The sequence below is a fragment of the Triturus cristatus genome, chromosome 4_1 (genome assembly GCF_964204655.1).
Source record: "Triturus cristatus chromosome 4_1, aTriCri1.1, whole genome shotgun sequence".
Taxonomy (NCBI): Eukaryota; Metazoa; Chordata; class Amphibia; order Caudata; family Salamandridae; genus Triturus; species Triturus cristatus.
The window spans coordinates 498,252,755-498,279,053 of record NC_140585.1 but is presented as its reverse complement, the minus strand read 5'-3'; the positions used below and the strand labels follow the sequence as shown (position 1 = coordinate 498,279,053).

The 26,299-nt window shown below is 46.0% G+C and overlaps 1 protein-coding gene across 5 annotated transcripts in view; it reads left to right on the top strand.

Annotated features, from left to right (window-relative positions):
• ABCC9 (ATP binding cassette subfamily C member 9) overlaps nucleotides 1-26,299 on the top strand; it is a 947,014-nt gene that overhangs the window by 643,599 nt on the left and 277,116 nt on the right. For all 5 annotated transcript variants that reach the window (XM_085652729.1, XM_085652730.1, XM_085652727.1 and 2 more), the window contains one exon: nucleotides 833-925. In XM_085652729.1, the coding sequence (XP_085508855.1) occupies nucleotides 833-925 (93 nt within the window). The remainder of the gene's footprint in view (nucleotides 1-832; nucleotides 926-26,299) is intronic.

The window sequence follows — 26,299 nt, the reverse complement described above, 5'->3', positions numbered from 1 at the left end:
AAGGTATTGTCTAATTAACAAACCCATTTTAGGAGTTGATAAACCTTGGTAACTCCTTAATGTGTTTGGAAATGGCTACAGAATCACAATTTGAATAGAGCTTGTTGTGGGCATTCCCAATTGTGATTCAGTAACTTGTGTATCATTAGTTTGCGACCAAAATTGTACTAGCAAACTGTTGACAAATTACAGACTCCCAGGTTGGATATGGATATTGTATGCGCTTTGGATATGCCAGTGTTATGCCCCAAGCTTCAAAGGGGGAATGAGTCCCTTTGAGTGCTTCCCCTTTGCGAATTGGGCTGGCAGCCTCTGTGAAGAGGTGGGGGTAGGCAGTGTTCTTTTGGAGCACTTCAAACTCTCTATGAAGTGTTTCAAATAAAAAACCTTTTTCCTTTAAGAAAATCAAGATTCCTAAAATAAAAGTTTTCAATTTGAAAGAACAGATAGGAATGGTGCTCTGCAGTCCACTTGCCCAGTCTTTGCATCAATTGGAGTGAGTCACAACTTGCAACCTGCCTAATCAATATTCATTAGGCATGTCATTAGCAACATATTGCCTAAAACAATTGTGAGATACTAGTCAAGGAGCGCTTTGACTAGCTTCCTGACTTTAAATGTTAAATAAGACAGTGCCAATAGCGCTTTGAAGTATTTCAGTCCAAAAGTATTGTGTGTTTTATAGCTCATAATAAGTCTTTCTATCAATGCATGTTGAGTTATTCTCTTTCATGTGGATACACATTATGAATGTGAATTGATGAATATATTGCACTATTTTTCCTGCAATCTTTTTTCACTAACCACATTGTTGTATTTCGGTTCATTGCAGAGATCTTCAAGAACTTGATGACAGCACCCAGTTGCCATTACTTTGTCATTTTTCTGAAACAGCAGAAGGCCTTACTACAATCCGAGCATTTAGGTGCGTAATATATGTGCTAATTTTGTCCAATGTGCATTTGCTTTTTCAAAAATATCAATGGAATAAGAACAATGCAAACTACATATATAAATAGGAGTTTCTTATCAAGAATACTTAACTTAATCCAGAAGCTCTTGCATTCTTAAGCTGAAGAGTGTGCTAGTTTTTCTAAGAGTCTTGTTAGAAATTGGGGTCTCTAGTTGGCAGAGATAGGTACCTTTGTCCAAATAGGGACCCTTGCTTCTGTCAGGGTAAGGGGGATACACTCCTAAATTAACCCCTGCTCACCCCCTTGGCAGCTTGGCACGAGCAGACAGGCTTATCTCAGAGGCACGGTGTGAAGCATTTGTGAACACATTCTGTAGCACAGTGAAAACACTGCAAATGGACACCAGACCAGTTTAGAAAAATAAGTAATCTTTATCTAAACCAAACCACACAAATACACAGCACAGTATTAAAAATAAGGCTATCAATTGGTAGAAATAATTCAGTTCCATGCAAGTTGTAAATGGGACACTTTTCTCGCAAAGTACATGGGATGGCTCACACAAAACAAAGAAAATGGCCGCAGGGAAGGTGATGCGTCTGTTCCTTACACGCAGGGAAGGTGATGCGTTGGTTCCTTGCTTTAGGGGAGGTGATGTGTCGGTTCCTTACTGCAGTGCAGGGGAGGTGATGCATCGGTTGCTTACCGGAGAGGAGGTGATGCGTCGTTTTCTTACTGCATGGTGAGTTGATGCGTCTGTTTCTTACTGCGTCCCCCAACGATGTGACAGTCTTGGCACCTTGACTCGATGCGTCGATCCGGTACGATGCGTGGCTTCATGCAGCCGCACAGCAGGCTTGCGTTGGGATCGATGCGGTGATCTCGGACTTCGGAGATCATTGCACCCGATGAGTCGTGCGGCATTTTCTCGAGCCACGGCAGGCCCTGCGTCGGTTTCTTCAGCGGTGCATCAGAAACAGGTCGGATGCGACACGCTTTTTCGATGTTGCATCGATTTTCCAGCTCTCAGCGACAAACAGCCTCTAGAGGTCCTAAACAGCAGCAGGCACCTCTTTGCAGGTTGGAATTCCCAGCAAGGAAATTTAGGGGAGCTGGTGGTGAAGTCTTTGTGTACCTGAGACTTCAGAACAGGAGGCAAGCTCAGTTTCAATCCTTTGGAGATCTTTTCTTCAAGCAGGTGACAAAGCAAACAACAAAGTCCTTTTTCTCCTTTCCCTTGGCAGCAAGCAGCCACTGCAGGCCAACCCCGGACAGCAAACAACACAGGGGCAGTATTCCTCCTCAGCTTATCCGGCTCTTCTCCTTGGCAAAGGTTCCTCTTGATTTGCCAGAAGTGATCTAAAAGTCTGGGGTCCTGGCCCCTCTTTTTATTCACCAAAATACTTTGTTCTCTGAAGGCAGAGAATGTCTGTACCCAGCCAAAACCAGTTCTAAGGGGCACTTTGCAAGTGCACAACAACCACCATTGTCAGTGTGAGCCCTGGCACCATTACACACCACAGGGGGCGGAGCCGTCATTGTGGAAGGCAGGCACAGCCCTATTCAGATGAAGGTGCTGCTCCTCCCACCACTCCAAATGCAGAAAATACCTCCTTTCTAAAAGAAGGTATTTTCAAACGCAGAATGCAAAAATCACCCTCACTAAAAAATGCACTTTAACATTCTGAGTTCAGGCATACTAAACTCTACTTTTTCATCTTGTTCCCAGGGTCAGTTATGCTTATAAGATGTTATAAACAAACTCCCCATTCTGTCCTATGGGAACCAATCTGTGAAAAACGAAATTGGCAGTATTTCATTATCAGGACATGCCACACACATAAGGGCATGTCCTACCTTTCACATACAATGCACCCTACCCACAGGGGTACCTTGGGCCTACCGTAGGGGTGACTATTTTGTAGAAAAGGGAAGGTTTAGGGACTGGCAATTGTGTGCACTTGGCAAGTCGACATGGCAGCCCCAGACTGCACACGGGCTCTGCAATGGCAGGCCTGAGTCACATTTTACAAGCTGCTTCTGTGGGTGGCACAACCAGTGCTACAAGCCCACCAGCAGCATTTGATTTACAGGCCCTGGGCACACATAGTGCACTGTACTAGGGTGTGACAAGTAAATTAAATAGCCAATCATGGAAACACTAATCCATAACACAATTTACAAAAGAGAGAATATGCACTTTAGCACTGATCAGCAGTGGTAAAGTGCCCAGAGTCATAAAACCACCAACAACAGGTCGGAAAAATTACAGGATGAAGACAACAAGTTCTGGGATGACCCTGCAAAAAGGGCCAAGTCCAACAAGTCTCCTCGCTATTGATGAATGGATCAGTTATAATGAGCTTAAGATGATTAGATCATCTTAAGCTAATTATTGTAGGAGGGCAAATCGATTTCATGGTGCCATCTTTAGTGGCCTTCTGAATTGTGATCAGCTTTCACTCTGGTTAACTCTGCAAGAAAATTGGGTGCTGTCTTTGACAACTTACTCACTTTCCATGAAATATTTGTGTTCTTCTTCTGTCATGATGCTTCCCAAGATCTTATGTCTTATTCTGCTTGACTGAGAGAGTAGTCCAAGCCATCATCCTGTCTGGCATTAACAATGGAATTTCCCAAATATCTTCTGCACTGGATCTAGATTATACAGAATCTTGCCGTTAGCCTCCTTCTCAGCCTCCCTTTCAGATGCTCTATCTCTGGTCACTTTAAGTTGCTCCATTACCTCCTGAAACCAGAGCTTGATATTCAAATATATGTGTCTCTGTCTCCCTGTGGTTCAATAAATAGGTACTTACTTCGTTCACAGTGAAATAACTGACTGTGTGCCAAGCTGGGCTCTTAGGTCTACTAATGCCCATATCAAGTGAATTCCTCAAATAAAAAGAGCTCGCTTGGCAACCACCTACAGAACTGCTCTTCTTCCTGATTTAAGAGGTAAATCCAGTCACCTCTTTTTCAGGACACATCTTAAACCAGGGCACCTCACCTGCCAGGCTCTTAACACATCCAGTCATCCAGCGCACTCCTCCTCTGGTTTCTGCAGGACAAGTGAAGAATCTAGTGGTTATCATCAACAGCCAACTGATAGTGGTTAACTCAATATTTGTGGATTGTAAACAATCAATACAATCTTCACGGATATCCATTTCACTTTCAGAGTTCAGACAATGATTATGCTTGTATGCCATGGCCAGTCACTGACTTTATTATGAACTCTGCTGTGTCTGAAGAATACAGCTATCTACATATTGCCTGAAACCTAGGAATGTATACCACTGACATTCAACTTGCCACATTCTACCTGTAGTGAGTAGTTCCACTATAAAGCTGTTTGTTGTTTCACAGTCACAAGATAATTATTAAATAACTATAAGCCAACTAGATCTTGTTGCTGAGCCACCTCAGGATTTGATACTGTGCTAAAATTCAGTGAGTCTCTGCTTGGTGTCTATGCAAGTAACACAGCTGTGGCACTTTTGTTCCATTGAAATTAAAAGCATTAATGATCATTAACTTTCCAAATAACTTTGTGTTCACAGAATAACTCAGCCTGTTGTAAATATAGTTGTGGGTGTGGGATTCACTTTTTCACTAGTATCAAAAGGCCACTAAGTTAGTGATGTTTTTCAATTGTTTAGCTTAAAGACAGCACTGGAAAAATGAAAACCTTCCAAAACAGAAAAAGGTTTATGAAAAAGTTCCCCTGTCCTTGGGTTGTTGCTGGGCTGGTATTCACTGGCCCATGTTTTCAAAGCTTGCTGAACTCACCGTCTGAATGCTAAGATAGGGAAGAGCACATCTAGTACCGTGTCTGTATGACATGGTCTTACTGCCAAACATGACATTCTGGACAGGTAATTCAAAAAGCAATGCTAGCCTAAAAACACTTATTTATTGCTGGACATATTCAGGTAGAATGTACATGTCTTCCCAGCTTGGATATTGTTTGAACACTAATAAATATTGTCTCATCACTCCTTTAACTTATCAATAACTATCTATGCAATTCCCGCAGAATGACTCACAACATAACTTTTAAATATCCACAAGCCGTGTTTGAACAAGTGTAGAGGAAGTACATTGACTCTTGTTAGTCTTCATAAAATGCCAACAATAAGGTACTATACCTGGGGTACTTTTATGGCTTACTTCTACTTCTAATGCTGTCTTCACTGTTGTGCCCAACCAGATCCCTTTTTAGGTCTAGCCTAGAGTCAGCATGCATGCACTGTTTTGGAAGGCATGCTGTATATCTTCTGTGGGCTTTGGCCACGCCCACCAGTTTCATTTGGTCCTTCATGTGCTTTTCGAACTGCATCCCTGGCTCCTGCCTAAACGTGCCAAAATGGGCGAATAAGTTCATTTGCCTCAAATTTGACCAGTGCAAGACATTTGTCGTATGCTACACAATTAGTTTTATAATTTTGTTTTATATACTCTTTTAATAATGCATTTATTTGGATATACTTGCCCACTCTGCTATTCTCATATCCACACCTTAGCCTATGCGCACACTGTTACCCAAGTTGACACACCCTGCGTTAACTAACTCTGAAGTATATCGCAACAGTATCCCACCATCCTTCGTTTGCACTGTTGCCATGTATCTGTGACTGCTCCATGTAACTGCTTTTATTTCATATGTAACTAGCACTACTATCACTGTTTATAGTATACTCTTGTGTGTATACTGTTGCTATGTCTTTGTGCCTACTCCATGTACTGTACTTACCCCATATGTAACTTGAGTAACTGTTTTTATGCCAACCATGTAAAGAGCTCTGATACTTTTGGGTCGATTTCATGCCATACCTAACTCTATAAATAAAATACTTGTTCCACCAATTTAAGTTGTCTGTATTGCACTGATCAAACAGGCAGGGCCTGTACCCTGAAGGGCCCCCACTTGAATCTCGCCGTGGACAATCCATACAGAGCCCACACATTCTCACCACCATAAGGCTATAAAGCTGTCAAGCACCAGTTCCCGATCACCTGCCAGTCGCTCCCCGTCTCCCCATCCAGAGCAAAACTACCTTCCAGCCCGAAACACATGGGCAAAGCCAATAACATTTATAAAGTCCCAAAGGCGGGCCGTTTGACTTTGCCAATGCGTGTTTACATTTTTTTTCAGTAAATCTATGCTGTAAATTTCCCAGTTTGAATGCATTTTTTTCAAAATGTTCTTGTGTTGGGAGAACCCCTTCACCCCCATCACATTTTTATGTTCGATCTCGCTCTTAGCGCTTGCACTTTATTTTTATATTCGGGTATACATTTTCCACCCACCACATCGATGCCAATTAGGAGTAGCAGGTACTTCCTTTTGCTTTCCCTCTAGTGCCCATGGCACCAATCTTGCAATCAATCTCTAGTTTCAGGGGTCATTCATTCAGTCGTAGGATGAAACAAGCATTGGCAAGGCAAAGCTCAGAGCCATTGGCATTGTCAACAGTATAGGTTGCAAAGGGGCTCCAGCAAACATTGCATGTTCCTATGTACATATGTGATCACCCCAACACAGCCTATTCGGGCAAGCATGCTGTTGGCAGTAGGATAATCGCCAGGCCACGCTGTTATTGTTGTGGTTGTCACTTACAGCTGTAGATGGTGATGAAAGGCTGGAGGACACGCTGGATTGATACACCATGTCTCTTCGAGACAGTGCACGCATGACGTCTAGAGCCGAGACCTAAACACTGTAGTACCGACTAAGATATTACAGATCACTTAACAGGAATTTGTGGACACATAATAAGAATAAACAAGCATTTGCAATGCAATAGGTCTCGCATTTGCAAGCGTTTGATCTATTGGCATTGTAAATGACAATGCCTCTTATTTATGTGTTTTGAAAACCTGCAAGCGGTGTGAAACATGCACTTTGTACTTATAGTCCTTGCTTACGAGAAGCAAGGCTTGCTGAGAGAGTCAAGTGTTGTAAAGATGCACTTGGTAATACATTCGAGGTTCAATAGTATTCTGGACCCAGGGCACCAATGATTTGACTATGGTTGTAACATTTGGAGTCCAATAGCCTCTGACCTCTCTGGGACCGTGGGAACAAGGTCTCACGTGTACACATGTATATGTGCATTTTCTAAGCACGTCCAACTTTTAAGGAATTTCATAGCACTATAGATAGTGGGCACCTGCTGAAATGGAGAACTAAACAGAACTGCTGAGTAACTATTGATTTTTTTTTTATTGCAGTGGACATTGTTTATTTTTCACGTGTTAGAGTCATAGCTGCATAGACATAGTTGTACTTGGGCTGCAGTTTGGGTGGTTTATTTTATTTTATGTGGTATGTGGATGACCAGATATTTTGACCTGATATACTGGGGCAGAAGCTATATATAGCAAGAAATGCAGTTATAGTGAAGAATACAAACCAGTAGTAGTTGACTGGTGCATTGTACAAAGGTGCTGATTTGTGAAAAGTGATCAGCGAAACAAAATGCGAGATATAGATATGTTACACTGTATGGTTTCATGAGACACAGATGTACAGTTTAGCTATTTTGTGCATGTTTAGGCATTCCCTGTCGGCTCTCAAGTGTTCCTTTCTGATTCTGGTCAGCGTTACATTTTTGAATCAATGGGATAAAGTGCCCAATGATGCACATTTTAAAGATATTACAAGCCTACCTGAATTCCGAGACCACCTAGAGGAACAAGTTGAAGGCCACGTTTCTGTCTAGTGCCATTGAACTCCTATGTGCTTATAATAACCTTTCATCGACAGTCTTTTATTCCTTATCATACATGGTCACAATATTTATTAACCTTTCCCCAAAAAGCCTAAATCCGTGCCTTCTTGCTCATTTTTATGAACAACTATAAGTGCAAGTATGTTGAATAGATGAGAAATTAAACATACTTTAATACAAATATTAATTGATGGAGGTTAGACACTTTTAACTATAGTTGATAAAGCATGGTAGCATTCAAAGAGATTCCTTCTTTCGTGTAATGAACTACAGCAGTGCATAAAATAAACACATTGCCATAATTGGAGCCTTTCTCTTAATCGTAGGGAAATAATAAAACAGATTTCAGGAGTGCTGAAAAGGGAGTTCTCTTTTCCATGTTTAAATATCAATTGTGATTCTACTCTGTGACCTCTCTCTGGCACTCGCTGTGATGTCATAATTCAACTGTTGACCAGCTGCGTCGGTTTCTTATTACAGGTGACTGGTGATTGAACTATTAGTCTGTGATAAGGAAATTAGAGATCAGTTGTCATAAAGATTGCAGGCCCCCATGTATTATACTGGAATAATCTAATTCACCTGTTTAAATCACATCAGCATTTATTATTATAAAAAAAAATTTTTTTAAATGATACAAATTATTTCATTATAAGAGAAAAAACATATCAAATGAGGGGTTTATGTACAGAAGAAAAGAAAGCTATTTTACATTTTTAAGGACATAAGCGAGAGGAAAGAAAGGGGGGAAAAGAGGGAAGGAAGGAAGGTATACATTCTAAAACTAATAAATTAAGAAATTGCATCTTACATCGGAATAAGAAAGATAAAAACTAATCAAGCTAATATATATAGTAATAAAAAAAAACAGTAAAAGGCAAGGAATGAGGAAAATAAACGTTCAAGGAGGTTTGACATTTTCAGCATTTAAACGAGCGTTATCAGTTAATACTAAATGATCTAAATAAGTGGTAAGGGGTAACCAAAAGAGATCTCTATTAAGCAAAGGTTTACAAGAGGAGGCAAAAGCAATATCAAGTCGATGCATATGACTAAGGCTATTCCACCAGTGTTGAATGGAGAGTTTTGTTAGTGTTCTCCAATTTAGAGTGATGTGTTGGAAAGCCAAAGCGAGCAGGAGGTCAAAAAGACCCTTTTTATCAGGGAAAAGGTCTATGGAATCAGAGAGACTTCCAGAGAAAAGTAAGGGGATAGAATAGGGAATAGAAATAGGCGAGACACATAGGACCAAACTTTCTCCCAAAAAGAGGAGACTGAAGGGCAGAGGAAAAGAAGGTGAAGAAGACCAGTATTAGGGGAACCACAGGTCCAACAGTTTGTAGTAGTAGAGTGAGAGAATTTAGCAATAGAGGTGGGAGTGAGATAAATCCTATGGTATAGGAAGAACATAGATTGAGTAAGAGAAGCGGAAAGAGAGATTTTTAGAGAACGGGACCAAAGTTTGTCCCAAAAGGTAATAGACCATTCACATCCCAGGTCAGATTCCCATGCGAGTTCCAACTTGGTTTTCATACGCTCTGGATTAGGAGCTGAGAAATATTTATAAATAAGAGATGCTTTAGGAACTAAGAGAAGAAGTTTAAGAAGAGAATGAGAGGCAGGGGGAAGAGATGAGGATGGAAGAGAATAGAAAATATCAAGAAGGACAGTCATTAGAACAGAGAACAGTAAATTTCTGTAGGAAGGAGCGGGGACATAGAAAAGCGGTCTGAAACTGGGAAAATAAACACGGAGTTAGACCATCAAAAAGGTCTTTGACCCAGGTTATACCTCTTGATCTCCAAGAGTTCCAAACAATAGTTCTACCATTGATAGTAATGAGGGAGTTATGCCAAATAGGGGAATCTAAAAAGGATTGTTTAGAGATAGGATTGGGATGTAGCAAAGGTTTCAGTAGAGAACAAGTGTATTTAAACAAAGGGAGAGAAGTAAGAGGCGTTTTGGCAGAAAAGGCCAGGACTTCCTTTAAAGAGAACGGTAATGATAAGGCTCGCTTAATGGAGAGCCACAAGGGAGTGAAAGGGGAGAAGTCAGAAAGAAGCCATTTGGAGGCTTGTCGAAGACAAAAAGATTTATGATATAAGCGAAAATTAGGGAAATTTACACCACCATTATATTTGGTCCTACGAAGAGAAGAAAGAGAAATCCTTGATATTTTATTTTGCCAAAGAAATTTAGATAGACGGGAATCGGTTTGTTTAAAATAGCAGGCAGGAATGTGAACAGGGAGCATGGAAAGAGTATAAATCAAAATAGGAGTAATCATCATCTTGATTGAATCCAACCGACCCCACCATGAAAGAAAGAGAGGATTCCAAGAGGAAAGTAATTTGTCAATCCGAGACAGGATCGCAGACATATTTAATTTAATAGAAGAGGCGATAGAATTGGAGAACCATATACCTAGATATTTGATTTTGGAACTATTCCATGCAAACCCAGTGGAAGAAAAGGAATGAGGAAGACAAAATGTAGTGAGGGGAAGAATTTCTGTTTTGTCAGAATTAATTCTATAACCAGAAACAAGGGAAAAAGAAGCAAATTCTTGTAATAAGGGAGGAATGGATTTGCCAGGATCGGAAATAAAGAGTAGGATGTCATCTGCGTAAGCAGAGAGTTTTAAATGTTGCTCACCGTACGAAAAACCAGAGATGGAAGCATTGTTGCGGATTGAGGAAAGGAAAGGTTCAAGAGCAAGAACAAAAAGAAGAGGGGATAGAGGACATCCCTGACGGACCCCACGCTGGAGGTGAAAATAAGACGAGATACGACCGTTAACTAATACTGAAGCTCTGGGGGCTGAGTATAACAAAAATATAAGAGAAATAAATTTGGGACCAAAGCCATGCCATTTCAAGGATGCAAATAAAAATGACCAATCCACTCTATCAAATGCTTTTTCAGCGTCAACAGATATGGCCGCTAAAGATGTGGAGAGAGAGGGGACTTTGTTTAAAACATTAAGAAAAAGACGAGAATTATCAGAGGTCAACCTGCTTTTGACAAAGCCACATTGCTCTTTACCAACTAAATGAGGTAAAAGAGGATCTAAACGTAAAGCAAGTGTCTTGGCAAAAAGTTTGTAATCAACATTAACCAGAGAAATCGGTCTATAATTTTTTCAAAACATAGGATCTCGTCCTTCTTTATGAATCAGGCAAATTGTGGCTTCTTGAAAAGTACCTTCTGTTTTACCAGAGAGAAAAAAGGAATGAAAAAGGTTTAAAAGCTTAGGAAGGAGTAAGTTAGAAAAATGTAGGTAAAATTCAACTGAAAAGCCATCAGGGCCAGGTGTTTTCCCTTTCTTTAGAAAAGACAAAGCAGAGGAGAGTTCATTAAGGGTGAGGTCAACCTCAAGACCAGAAAGATTAAGATGAGACTTGGATAAGGATGGTAATTTATCAAGATAAGATTGAATGAGAGAACTAGAGGGAGGGGACTCCGGAGTGTACAAATCTTCATAGAACAGTTTAAATTCATTAAGGATGTCTTGATCCTTATGAAGAAGAGTGCCATCCACAGAATAAACAGAGTCAATCAATGTACGATCTTTATGGGATTTAAGGTAATTTGCTAGAAGTTTTCCAACTTTATTACGACCACCATAATAGCGAGCGCTACTACGGAGAAGTATGGAAGACGCATTGTCAGTCGAAGTTTTGTTGAATGCCAATGTAACGCGAATCAGGGCTGGAAGAACTGCGTTATCCGATGAGGAATAAAATTTATGCTCTAAAGCTTTGATGTGAGCCAGGGTAGCTTTATGTTGCTGGAGAAAACGTTTCTTCTTTCTTGAGACAAAGTCTATAATGAAACCTCTTACAGTAGCTTTAAAGGAGTCCCAAATTATGTAAGGGGTGGAAGTAGAAACGTTATTAATGTGAAAAAATTCATTAGCAAAGGTGGTGAAAGAAGAGGAGAAAAGAGGGTCAAGAAGAAGAGAGTTGTTGAAACGCCAACGGGAGGACCTGGAATGTGGTGGGAGTAGATCAAGGTCAGTTATGATTGGGGAATGGTCAGAAATAACGATAGGTTCAATAGAAGAGGATAATACTTTTCGAGATAAAGATTGAGAAAGAAAGATATAGTCTAAACGAGAGAGAGAATTGTGAGGGGGAGAGAAGAAAGAGAAGTCAAGGGAATCAGGGTGAGTGAGCCTCCAAGAGTGAACAAGATGTATTTGGGAGATAGTATCCAAAAATTGTTTATGAGATCTATGGGGTGGAAAGCGTGTTTGTGATTGGCGATCAAGAAAGGGATCAACAACTTGGTTACAGTAACCTCCTAAAATGAAATTTTCATCTCTAAATTGAATACATTTTTGTGTGATCATAGGCCAAAAGGAGCAATCAGGATGAGTGGGACCATAAACATTAAAAACAGTCAAAGAGATATTATTAATTAACAGCTTAGCTAACAGCCATCTACCTTCTGTATCATTTTCTTGCGATATAATTTTACAATTTAGTTTCTTATGACACAAAATTACACCATTTTTCTTATTAGAAGTGGGAGAGACTAAAACTGATCCTACCCAGCTTCTCTTCAATTTCAAAGCCTCAGTTTCTGTTAGATGGGTCTCTTGCAGAAAAATCAGGTCAAGGTTATAAGAGGCAATATGTGATAGAATTCTCTGTCTCTTAATAGGGTAATAAAACCTTTCACATTCCAAGAAATAACTCTGAATGTAAAACCATCAAAAATACATGAAAAACGACAACAATAAAAACAAAACGTACAATATTAACAGAGATGCAATAAATACTATAATCAAACTTACAATCCAAATACAAGTATACCATTAGAGAAAAGGAGGGAAAGGGAAGGAAAAAGGAAAAAGGGAAAGAAGAACCAAAAAAGGAGAGGATTGAAAAAATAGACAATAAGAGAAGACAGTACATGACAACCACCAATGCAATAAAGGAATGTAGATTGAGAAAAATAGAGAGGATGACGACTGTGATACGTACCTTTTAGGGGAAGACAAAAGAAGACTTGCGGGGAGTGGCGACACGAGGAAGATGGCACAACTAACCTGGGAGGTAGCATCACAGCGGGGAACATATTCGATAAACAGGAAACAGAGAGAAATGCGTTAGAGGATATTAACTTTTTTTTTAAAAGCAAATGGAAGAATATAAAAGAAGTACGGAAAACCATATAAGACAAACATAGTGCTACAATACAATTATTAACAATAACCTGAAAAGATAAAAAACAATAAGTAAAACCAAGCAAAAGTAAATTCAAAATAGAGGAGAAAAAAAAAAGTCAAGGTCTGGCGGTTAACGAAGAGAGAGGGCCAGAGACATCCATCGATGATGTGGAATGCGACTGGATGAATTTTCTCAGCTCTGCCGGATCCTCAAAAGTGGAGGTTTTATTTTGGTAAGTAACCTTGAAAAAACATGGGTGACTAAGTCCATAACGAGCTCCAAGTGTGCGTAAGGGAGGTCGAAGATCCAAAAATTCTTTCCGCCGTTTAGCAGTCGCAGAGGAAACATCCTGAGATAAAAATAACTTAGCACCTGACCAGACAAGCTGTTTTTTGTGTTTAGCTGCATTTAAAACCAATAGCAAGTCTGTAAATTTCAAAAACAGAAAAATAACACCTCGTGGCTTGGAAGGAGCAGCTGAAGAAGACAAACGAGGACCCAACCTGTGTGCTCTCTGTATATTCAAATTTGTAGATGCAGGTAGGTCCAGAAGCTTTATGAGAAAATTGTTGAAGAAGGAAACTGGATCATCACCTTCTAAATTTTCTGGAAGACCATATAAGCGTAGATTGTTGTGCCTATTTCTGTTTTCCAAGTCCTCTGCAGATTTCTTTAGCCAAAGGACCTCCTTCTCAAGGACAATTAATTTTGTAGAAACAGTTTGAAGTTCATCAGCTTGCTGTTCTACTGTGGAAATACGAGAGTCCATAGAAGCCCACTTAGTGTCCATAGCTTGTAAGCGTGAATTAGTCCCCTCGATAAACAGAGGAGATAGAACAATAAAGAGAGGTTTTACCTCAAAATTCAAAGAAGTCACCCATTTCAGGCATATGAGGGTGATCAGGAGCAGTTCCGATGCCTAAAACTCTCAGTTTCGATGTGTAGAGAGAGTTGTTTGCCACGAATTTTACCGCAACATTTCCGCCACGACACGGAGCTCCGGAGCTAGGCGGCCATCTTGTTTGGCGCCGCGCGCGCTCCGCCATCAGCATTTATTATGACAATCTTGTTAAACTGCGAGTCACATATCAAATATCACAGCTGTGCACATGGAGTGATAAAAATAATTAGGTGGGGAGTTGTGTTGCCCAGATAAACCAGATTCTGTGGTGTGGGGAAGCTGCCTCAAGCATCTAATCGGGGTCCGGCTTACACTTTCCAATTTCCGAACCAGAAATAAATGTGGAACCTTGCTGTGTACTGATGGTGCTGCTCGTCAGACAGGATTCTTCAGATACCGGCAAACGGCAGCGAGGTGGCGAAGGAGAAACACAGATGATATTTGCACAGCAGCATACAGGGCAGCATACAGGGCAGCGCAGAGATATTGCTGCAACCCAATCAATCAATCAATCAGTGACACTTGTAAAGCGCGCTACATACCCGTAGGGTCTCAAGGCGCTGGGGGGGGGGGGGAGGGGGGGGTGCCGCTACTGCTCGAACAGCCAGGTCTTCAGCTTCTTCCTGAAGGAGAGGTGGTCTTGGGTCAGGCGCAGGTCGGTCGGGAGGGAGTTCCATCTCTTGGCGGCCAGGTAGGAGAAGGACCTTCCTCCTGTAGTCGCTCTTCGGATGCGGGGGACGGCGGCGAGGGCGTGGTTGGCTGATCGGAGGTGGCGTTTGGGAGCGTGGAAGTTGACTCGGCTGTTGAGGTAGCTCGGGCCTTGGTCGTGTAGGGCTTTGTGTGCGTGGGTGAGGAGGCGGAAGGTGATTCTTTTGTTGACGGGGAGCCAGTGAAGGTCTCTCAGATGTCCGGAGATGTGGCTGGTTCGTGGGATGTCGAGGATGAGTCTGGCTGAGGCGTTCTGGATCCGCTGGAGTCTCTTCTGGAGCTTGGCGGTGGTACCGGCGTAGAGGGCGTTGCCGTAGTCCAGTCGGCTGGTGACGAGGGCCTGGGTGACGGTCTTCCTGGTCTCGGTGGGGATCCACCAGAAGATCTTCCGTAGCATGCGTAGGATGTTGAAGCACGCCGAGGAGACGTTGTTGACTTGCCTGGTCATGGAGAGGGAGGAGTCCAGGAGGAAGCCCAGGTTGCGTGCATGGTCTGTCGGTTTGGGTGCGGTGCCCAGGGCGGGAGGCCACCAGGAGTCGTCCCAGGCGGAGGGTGAGGAGCCCAGGATGAGGACCTCCGTCTTGCCCGAGTTCAGTTTCAGGCGGCTGGTCGTCATCCACTCGGCTACCTCTTTCATCCCTTCGTGCAGGTTGGATCTGGCGGCGGCGGGGTCGTTGGTCAGGGAGAGGATCAGTTGGGTGTCGTCGGCGTAGGAGATAATGCTGAGGTTGTGTTTGCGTACGATGGCCGCGAGGGGGCTCATGTAGACGTTGAAGAGGGTGGGGCTCAGAGATGATCCTTGAGGGACGCCGCAGGTGACTTCGGAGGCCTCTGACTTGTACGGTGGTAGGCGGACTCTCTGTGTTCTTCCGTCGAGGAAGGAGATGATCCAGTCCAGCGCCTTGTCCTGGATTCCGATGTTGCTGAGGCGCCGTACTAGGGTGCGGTGGCAGACCGTGTCGAATGCCGCAGAGAGGTCTAGGAGGATGAGGGCCGCTGTTTCTCCATTGTCCATCAGGGCTCGGATGTCATCGGTGGCGGCGATGAGGGCGGTCTCGGTGCTGTGATTGGCTCGGAAGCCGGACTGTGAGGGGTCGAGGGATCCGTTTGTCTCGAGGAAGGCGGCCATCTGCTTGTTGACGGTCTTCTCGATGACTTTGGCTGGAAACGGGAGGAGCGAGATGGGGCGGTAATTCTTGAGGTCGGTGGGGTCCGCTGTAGGTTTCTTTAGTAGGGCGCTGAGTTCGGCGTGCTTCCAGCTCTCAGGGAAGATGGTGGTGTCGAAGGAAGTGTTGATGATGTCTCGCAGGTGGGGTGCGATGACAGCGTCGGCCTTGTTGAAGACGTGGTGAGGGCAGGGGTCGGTCGGTGATCCGGAGTGGATGGAGTTCATCGTGCGGATGGTGTCTTCGGTGCTGATCGGGGTCCAGGCGTGGAGGGTGGTGGTGGGGGGTGGTTGTTCGGTCATGGTGTGCGTTGGTTGGTTGTTGAAGCTGTTATGTATGTCCGCGATCTTGTTGTGGAAGTATGAAGCGAGGGAGTTGCAGAGGTCTTGCGATGGGGTGATGTCGTTGTTTCCTGCGCTGGGGTTGGAAAGCTCTTTCACGATGTTGAAGAGTTCCTTGCAGTTGTGTGCGTTGTTGTCCAACCGGTCTTTGAATGCTGTTTTCTTGGCGGCGCGGATCAGCTGGTGGTGTTTCCGGGTGGCAAGTTTGAAGGAGGTCCTGTTGTCTGGTGTCGGTTCCCTTCTCCAGACTTTCTCGAGGGCTCGGCAGTTCTTCTTGGAGCTCTTGGGTTCGTCGGTGAACCATGGGGCCTTCTTGCTGCCGGGTCTGCTAGGCGGGGTCCTCAGTGGGGCGAGTTCGTCCGCGCAGTTGCTGATCCACTTCGTGAGGTTGTCGGCGGCTTGGCTGGGGTTCGCTGAGCTGGCAGGAGGGTGCTGGTTCAGGGAGGTGGCGAGCTGGTCTGCTGTGATCTTGTTCCAGCTTCTGCGGGCTGCCTGTTGCTGGTGTTGGTGGGTCGTCGTTCTCTTGAAGGTGAAGTGGACGCAGCTGTGGTCCGTCCATTGAAGCTCTGTGGCGTGGCTGAAGTCTATGTCTGTGCTGGATGAGAAGACTGCGTCGAGTGTGTGTCCGGCGAGGTGGGTGGGGGTGGACACCAGTTGCTTGAGTCCCAGGTTGGCGAGGTTGTCGAGCAGGGTGCTGGTGTTGCGGTCGTTGTTGTTCTCCAGATGGAAGTTGAGGTCTCCCAGGAGGATGTAGTCGGCGGAGGGGAGGGCATGCGGGCTGATGAAGTCGGCGATGTCCTCGCTGAATTGTGTGCGTGGTCCAGGGGGTCGGTAGATCAGGGTGCCTCTGAGGGTGGTGTTCGGGTTGGTGTGGATCTGGAAATGCAGGTGTTCGGCGCTGGTCAGGGTGTTGTCGGTGCTGGTCGTGAGACGGATGGTGTTCCTGTGGATGATGGCGATGCCTCCTCCCATCTGGTTGGCGTTTCGGTCCCTCCGGACGACCTTGTAGCCCTCTGGGATAGCGATGGCGATGTCGGGAGCTGAAGAGGCGTTCATCCAGGTCTCCGTGAGGAAGGCGACGTCAGGGGCTGTGGCGTCTAGAAGGTTCCAGAGTTCGATGGCGTGTCTGTGGACGGAGCGGGTGTTGAGCAGGATGCACTTGAGGTGGGTGCTGCTGGTGTTCGACTTGGTGGGTGCTGGTGCGAGGCTGGTCCGGATGCAGGTGAACTTGCAGGCGTGGCAGCTGAAAGGTCCGTGGGTACGTCGTGGAGTGGCTTGATGGCATTCTGGGAGTCGGCCGGTGTTGAGTGCGGTGAGGGTGGCGGCGGAGTACGTCAGGCGGGTCGGTCGGGATCTTCGTTGGCCAGGGGTCCTGGCGCTGGGCGCGGTCCGGTCGCGGACGGGCGCAGACGGGCTTACCTTTGGCGCGCCTTTGGCGCACAATCGGCGCGCCCGCTGCGCGTGACCGCTGCGCGTTCGCACGGTCGCCATATAAGGCGAAGTGCGCGGGTGGGCGGGGCAGCTGGGAGGCGGGAGCGGGGAGGGAACAGAAAGGAAAAAGGGGCGTGGTCAGCGGTGGTGGCGGGAAGCGGGGAGCGGGGAGGGAAGGCGGAGGGCGGCGAGGTAGGCGGGCAGACAGGCAGGAGAACGCAAAGGGCTGAAACTGACTAGGAAAAAATACGGGCACAAAAGTCAGACAAAAGCTGCTAACACGGGAGGAAAAATGCAGTTCAAACAAGCACAAATGCTAGACAAAACAAGCACAAAAGTCAGACAAAAGCTGCTAACACGGGAGGAAAATGCAGAAACTGACTAGAAAAAATACAGGCACAAAAGTCAGACAAAAGCTGCTAACACGGGAGGAAAATGCAGTTCAAACAAGCACAAATGCTAGACAAAACAAGCAAAAACAGACGCCAGCGGCGTCAGCCGGCAGCGAGGCAGGCAGCGAGGCAGAGGGCAAGGCGAGGGGGCACACACAGCAGCTGGTGGCCGTGCGGCGCGGGGGTGTCCCACAAGTGGGTCACACTCACCTGCGTCGCACGGTCGCCATATAAGGCCAAGTGCGCGGGTGGGCGGGGCAGCTGGGAGGCGGGAGCGGGGAGGGAACAGAAAGGAAAAAGGGGCGTGGTCAGCGGTGGTGGCGGGAAGCGGGGAGCGGGGAGGGAAGGCGGAGGGCGGCGAGGTAGGCGGGCAGACAGGCAGGAGAACGCAAAGGGCTGAAACTGACTAGGAAAAAATACAGGCACAAAAGTCAGACAAAAGCTGCTAACACGGGAGGAAAAATGCAGTTCAAACAAGCACAAATGCTAGACAAAACAAGCACAAAAGTCAGACAAAAGCTGCTAACACGGGAGGAAAATGCAGAAACTGACTAGAAAAAATACAGGCACAAAAGTCAGACAAAAGCTGCTAACACGGGAGGAAAATGCAGTTCAAACAAGCACAAATGCTAGACAAAACAAGCAAAAACAGACGCCAGCGGCGTCAGCCGGCAGCGAGGCAGGCAGCGAGGCAGAGGGCAAGGCGAGGGGGCACACACAGCAGCTGGTGGCCGTGCGGCGCGGGGGTGTCCCACACAACCCAGACAAAACTAAATGAAGCCAGCGGAAAGATACATATGTTCGTCTTGATCTTATGGGAAGAACGCAGTCTGTGGAAGTAAAGGCAGTGAAACATTAGCATTCTAGATGGGGATTTAAAGCTTAAGTGTGTGAATGCAAAACGTTGAGGTTAATGCAGTCTGTGCGGACACTGGTCTTATTTTGAGAACTGTCCAATGTGATAAAAAGAGTGCAGTGATGTATATGCAGGTAGCATGTCTAGTGAAAAAGTCTTTGTATTCTTACTGTGACACTGTCGTACAATAGTAAACATAAAATGTGTATTTTAAATTCATAATCATGCGTTCTTTAGGGAAACCAGTCAAGTGAAATGTGTAAAAAGTGCGATTCCACCTAGAGGGCTGCCTGGACGTAGAAAGACCACTGCCTTTCTCCACGTTGTGTGTGAGTGGTAGGCAGAAAACGTATCTCACGTAACTTGTCAGGAGGCCAATTCCCAGGTGCCCCCAGCTTTCTTCCGTCCATACCCTTGGCGTAACTGGAATATTCAGAGGAAACTCAGCTGCTGCAAGTGCACTGAAGCCAGGGGGGAATCTTTACAGATGCAGCTTTGCAGAGGGGACGTGGTGCTGAACTGCACATATGCTGGCTGTGCATGCCCGACCTCACAGGATTTAATTAACTCTGTTTACAGCCTTTGGCATCAAGATGAATACAGTGTGTAATGAGTGTAGTTGCAGGGGGATAATGTGCGTGCTGGGGCAGCAATAACTGACGCGACACTACTGCTGAGTACTGTAGCGCGATCACTACTGACTCGGCCGGGCCAAGCCTCTTTATTTTATAACCCGGCGCATTACGTCATCCGCCCGAGCCGAGGCGTATGCTACATGCGCGGGTGAACTGCACCATCACCCCGCGCACTGGACATTACATTCCTCCTTACCTTAATTAAACACAATAAACAAGAAAAACAAACAGTCTGTTACCAGTTCAGGATGATCAGTCCACTTCCGGATCGATGATGCAGGTACAGGTCGCTGCCCACCACACAACCTCGGTTCCTTACATCATGAACCCTGCTAGACGGGAAGAGGGTGCGGGATTGCCCCGCAGATGGTACTGGGAATGTTCTTCTCTGGATGGGGCAGCTAGATTACTCTCCTTCAGGGCCTCTCTGTGGAGACGGGGGCTCCCAGTCAGGCACATTTGAGGCAGTCGTGGGGGTCATCCTCTGGCGGGTTTCACCCTCATCAGTCGTGCTCTGACTGGGACGTGCATCATCACTTTCTCGGATTGGGAGGTTGGGAGTCCCGGCATGCACTTTCTTGAAGAAGGACACATTCCGTGTGAGTTCTTCCGTTCCCCTCCGGGCGGTGATCATCGTGCCTCTTCGGCGAGTTACGGTCCACTGAAACTGTTCCAACAGGAGGCGGAATTTGCTCCCCGGATGTCTGTCTTTGACGTAGACCATGTCCCCTTCACAGATGGCCGACGCTCTTGCTTTTCTGTTGACACTGGACTGATCAATGGTGCTGGTCCTTTTGGCTAGGACCCGGGCTCTGTCAATCGGGGATGGGACCCAGTCTGGGTGATGGGAAAGTGTGTCTTGCACTACTCGGCCCATGCTTTCAGGCCCCGGTGCTCTCTCTGTCGTAAGATGGGGCGTCAACCGGTATTCTCTCAGGAAACTGTATAAGGCTCGTTCGAGAGGCGCTTGTTCGGCATGAATGATGCGAAGAACTTTGTTGAGGGTGCGCATGAATCTTTCAACTTCCCCATTTGCTTGAGGCCAGCGCAGTGTTACCTTCCGGTGGCGGATGCCCCAGGATCTGAGGTAGTCAGCAAGCTCTTTTCCGTGAAATGGCGGGCCATTGTCCGTCTTTACCACTTCATAGATCCCATGGGTAGCAATGATCTTCTCCACCTTGGTGATCACTTCCATGGCGGTTTGGCCGCCTATGATTTCTACTTCGGGGTATTTTGTTTAATCATCTATGACCAAGAGGGCGTAGCGCCCGTCTGGCAGGTGCCCAAAGTCAATGCTGACACACTCCCACGGTCGTTGTGGGTTGTCTTCAGTGATGACAGGTGCAGGTCGCTCCGGCTGGCCTGAGACCTGGCACCATTGGCATGTCTTGACGGCCTGCTCTACTATCATGTCCATCCCTGGGAACCACACTTTCGCTCTTAGCCGACTTTTTCGTTTTCCCGCCGCCTTGGTGCCCTTGATGTGCTAGTTCTGGTGCTTGTTGAGCAAGGCTTGACGGAATGGCTAGTCGCGGACCCCTCAAAAGGCACCCACTGTTGTCAGTGCATAGTTCATCTTTGACCATCATGAGTGATTCCAGCATGGTCTTCGCTTGTGTTGTCCGTCTAGCCATACTGGTCTGGATGGATCGCCAGCCATTAGCTCGAGCTGCAGCAATAGCCAACTGCAGACACTCATCATTCCTTGTAGCTTCCACTAATGTTTCGATCCTCATTGGCATCGGCCGAGACCGTTCTGCCACGAAACTGACATATTCCTCTGTGTCTTCGGCTTCCTCTTCTTCTGCTTTGGTCGTGACCCTCGGGTGCCTCAAGAAATAGTCTGCCAGGTTGGATTAACCCGGTTTGTACTCTACCCGGTAGTCATATCCTTCTTGCTGGAGGATCCATTTTTCTATCCTCGGGTGTGGCTTTGAGGCAGACCCTTGAAAGAGAGGTATAAGAGGCTTATGGTCCGTGGAGGCGGTAAATGGGTGGCCATATACGTAGATGTGAAAATGCCGACAGTCCCAGTGAATGGCGATAGCCTCCCTTTCAATCTGAGAGTAGCAGTGCTCGGTTTCTGTCAGGGAGCGGCTAGCATAGGCGATTGAAGCCCATTCTTCATTGCGTTGCAGTTGAGTGAGCACCGCTCCTAAGTGTAGGAGCAGCGCTCGGCACCTTTCTCGGGCGATGCCCGCCCCTTCAAAGTAGAACTGAAGGAGCTCAGTCCAGTCCTTCCATTTCGGGGCAAGTGAAGAGGGACCACCATCCACCACGAACGGCTCAATCGCCGGGATCTTCACCATCAGGGCGCAACTGGGGACGAACCTCGCGGCACGTGCACTGCCTCACTCCATCAGGATAGGCAGCTGCCTGACCGAGGGCAGACGTGGCCTGGTGACCTAAAGAACTTGATGTCGCCTCCTTGTCAGCACCCACAATGGATGCCCACCAGGGGGTGCTCGGAGCCACGCAAACACTCCAGAGATGGTGTGGAGTGGGGGTAGCAGAACCTCTCCCAGTAACAGCAGCCTCTTAGACAGTGTGGAGCGGGGGTAGCAGAACCCCTCCCAGCAACAGCAGCCTCTCATCTCCTTGATGCCTTGTGCAGCCGAGTATAGTGCTGCGAAGTAGCGTGTGTTCGCTACCGCCTCATCGCCAGTGTAATGAGTGTAGTTGCAGGGGGACCATGTGCACGCTGCAGCAGCAATAACTGATGTGACACTACTGCTGAGTTCTGTAGCGCGGTCCCGACTGACTCGGCCGGGCCACGCTTCTTTATTTTATAACCCGGCACATTACGTCATGCGCCCGAGCCAAAGCGTACGCTACGTGCGCGGGTGAACTGCACCGTCACCCCGCGCACTGAACACTACACGGTGCAGCATTCTGGTCTCTGGATAACTATTGCTGCATGAATGAATTTGTTCGCGTTTCCGGTGAATCCCGACAGAGGTCACGGTGCCCATTTTGTAGACGAAGGGGAGTGTTCTGCTTCCCCTGCTCTGAGACATCACTGTTGTAGCCTGCTGTTACTGGCATGGCGTTCAACACTATTCTCGTGCACATTTGTGCTTTTAAACAAAATGCTAGTACCACCACTACGACCTTACTAACAGTAATAATAATCAACAAGGAAGGTGTGCATGGCAACCTGACTTGCAGATGGCGACTTGCAAGCCTTAGTGAAATCATGGCTTTTCTGTGAGAGAATTGCTGTAATGTGAGGTTGTAAACCTTTGTGAGAAATAGCTCAGGTTTCGCACTGTCTGAGTGAATGTGGAAGGTGGTAGATAAAGAGGCCAAGCAGATTGCCAGACAAATGACGCTTTAAAAGGCTGCTTGTTTTAGCATGGTACACTGAAAATTAAGTATTCCTCTGTGTGAACCTTAAACTTTGCTTCAGCTAATTACCTAATGATCCTATAAGGGTGAAGAACACACAACAGAATGTTCTATTTGATGATAAATCTACGAACCAATGCCTCAGCTTATTACCTCAGCTTATTATTTCTGCCAGTGCCGTCTAGAGCTGCACATCATCTGCTACGTGCACGTAGAAGAGAACCAGCAATGGAGAAACATACCATTTTTGGTTTCTCCTTTAGTGTGCCCCTCGTGACGGCCACAAAGATAGCTTGGTTGTTGTAGTATTGGTCTCACTACTGCTGGCAGGAAAACAGATAGAAAGCACATAGTACACCTCGAATGCAGCCCCTGAGATTTTGCCTAATAAAACAACCCCGGGGTCTCCGAAAATACATCTTGCCTTGTTTGTGGCTATTATGTCCGAAGCAAGGTCACATAAGTGCCTGGAAACCCTCTCGCCCTGGGGTGGCAGTCAATGCAGGCGCTGCCATTGTGAAAGTAAAAACAGGTGCCGTAATGAGACATTAAGCACGGCTCCTGGGGGACAAGAATGTTTACAAAAAAGCATTGGTCAATGCAAGAAAATAGGTTGCAGCCAATAGAACTGCAAGAAAAGTAAGTGACCCACACAGGACCCAAGAAAAGCCAGGAAAGAGATGGGGCAGGATGTAAAATCTTTGCAGGCCATACCTATAAACAAGCCCAATCCCCCTTGAAAGGAAGCCCAAACCAAGCAAATATACTATTAAAAAAAGCTAAAATGACGGTGGAGAACGAAAAATGGCAAAAGCCTAATAAAACAAATACAAGCAAGGGAGAAAGAGTCGCGGTTGGGGAAGCAGCAGTAAAAGAGGCAGCAGTAACACAACTGTGGTATTAAGAGGAGGTGGGAGGAAGAATGCTATATTTGAATGTAAGCAGCTAGGGCACTAAAGCTAAACACGGACAATTAGTAATAGAGCAGGAAACCAGGAAAAAATACTCCCCCCAAAGAACAAATAAAGAACCACAGCGGAATGAGACAGTACTAAGTGCCTGCTCTGTGGGAGGAACAGAAGAGAGAAAGGAGGGGCAAAGAGGTAGGACTGACCACTAGCAACAAGGATTGTTAAAGGACACTGACATAGACACATGAAAAGCAGTGGCAAGAAAGGGGATGGATTAAAAGTACACAGACATATTACAGCAGTTCTCGAAGAGACAGTGCATGCGCTATCTAGCTCGACCTAAAAGAAATGTAAAAATGAGGTGCACAGAAAACGACCAAATCCGGGTCAAGTGACCATGTCATGGAAACAGAGAAAGGAGGGTAGACAAACATATACACAGGAGGCAACACGCATTTGTAATTCATGCAGTAATGATATGAGTGGAGCATCGTCTTCTAATACGTCATAGGAAATATGTATCTACAACAGATCATATCCACGGATTTTGAAAATCAAAATATCAGGAAAAGGTACTGAATAACTAGCAGCCATGTGTACCATAAGCAACCAAAAGCCCAGGAGCATACAAGAAAGAGGCCGAACTCAGTTAACACTACATGGAGTGAATGCACACAAGTGAAAAACTGAACTCCTTTATTCGTTCTCTCCATTCTTAGAGTATATAATGCATGAATGTTGTCTCTGGAAGTTCTGGGAAATATTCTTAAAAACTAAGCTTTTGTAAAACAGTGTTGTATGGTATTGCACCCTTGAGCACTAAATGCTGCTGCCTGGTTAAGTAGGGATTAGTAGCAATCTGCAGCAGATTAGTAGCAATCTGCAGCACTTCAAGCAAACATACAGTGTTGGTGGTATCATGCTATAGGGCCTCTAGCAGTCTGTGGTACTGCAAACAAACATACAATGCTGGTGCTCGATGTTATAGGACTTCTAGCGGTCTGCGGTACAGCAGGCAAACATGCAGTGCTGGTACCCAATGTTATAGGGCCTCTAGCGACTTGCGGTACTGGCCACTTCCATACAGTGCTGTTGGTCGATTCTATGGGACCTCTAGCGGCAGGCTACAGTACTGCATGCTTCCATACAGCACTGGTGCCCAATTCTTTGGGACCTCCAGCTGCAGCCTGCGGTACTGCACACTTCCAGTTCTGGTGCCCCAGCAGCCTTTGGTAGTGCACGCTTACATATAGAGCTCGTTCTCAATTCCATGGGACTATACACTTGCGCACAGTCCTTGTGCTTGATTCAATGGGACCTCTAGCAGCAGACTTTGGTTCGGCATGAGAATCCCTAGTGAAAAGCAACAGTACAGTACAGTTAACTTGCAAACAGTGAAGGTGCACGCCACTAAGGAGCCACTAGTCAAAGCTACTACAGCCCCACACGGTTTTAGGTTCAGTGCCGGTGCACCATTTGAATGGACGGCCATTATCAGCTTGTGGTATTGCAAACCTGCATACAATACTTGCAACCAAGTCAACTGAACCTTTAGTCAGCACTCTGTAATGATAATGTAAACAATAGACAGCAGTAGACTAGGAATACCAGATAACTAGCTTGTCTGCTGTGGCGGCCAACTTGAATGCCACTAGATGGGGAGCAGAGCCGAGCCGTATTGACTTTGTGGGGTAACCCTTGTGAAAAGCACTCAAGAAATAAAAAAGGAGTCCCAAAACAATGCTATAAAATGAATGCTTTGTTGGTTTTAAAGTAGTTGGGTGGTGTGCTCGGGGATAGCTAAATACTAGAAGATGCATGACGTATGCATGACCTTCACAAATGGAGAATACAAAAAAGTGTTCTTTGACTAAGGAAGGGAGTGCTCTGCAGAACACCTCACAGAGTTCTGTGCAACCAGAGTTGGTGTTTTTCATTTAACCACATTCCCAGATGTGAGGAAACAGCAACTGAATTCTTGTCTTGTTTGAAGAAGCTTTTTCTCTGACCTGAAATCCCTAGATGCCAGTCTGCTAGCTGGGATAGTGAAGGAGTCTGCTAATGCTGCAGGAGGTGTGACTCTCCAGGGAATGCCAGATACAGCAAGGTCCCAGTGCTGAGATGGTCTTCCAAGAGATGGAAGACTGCAGAAAGCAATCTGTGAGCTCTTGGAGTGGTGAGCACACTCTCTCCCGAAATACAGTTCCAGGAAGGAACTACGTATTGTGGCCAGCCTCGCCGTTGTTCAAGAATAGCAACTGCAACTCACAGCACCACCGAAAGAAAGAACTGTAATTCTGCTTTTGTGCCACAGCGACATCCATCCATGTAGCAGAACGCTTGCTTTTTATTGCTTTATGATGACCAAAACTGGGTTCAATATTGCCCAGCACCTGTTTTCACTGAAAGACTTCATGTGTTGACTCCTGCTGCCTTACCCTGCTGTGGCCTACAGAGACTGAGGGTTGCTCCTGTAATCGGCACGTCTCCTCCCAGAAATGGGACCAAGAGGAGACATGTGTTTCCAGTTCTCCCACCGGCCACAAATAGAACAAGGAGAGCTGTGTTGTGGTGAATATGTATCAAAGGTACTGTACTAAACTGAGTGATAGCCTCCTGGGCTAATCAGCACCTGAGCCTTGATTTGCGTTACACAGCCACTCCAACCCCAGAGAGACCTGCCTAGAGTCAAAAGATAAGGCACATCTGGGAAAAGGGAAACGTTTAGCAATGTTCCCGGATATAGTAGCCAAATGCCCCAGCGCTTTTGATTGCATCTGTT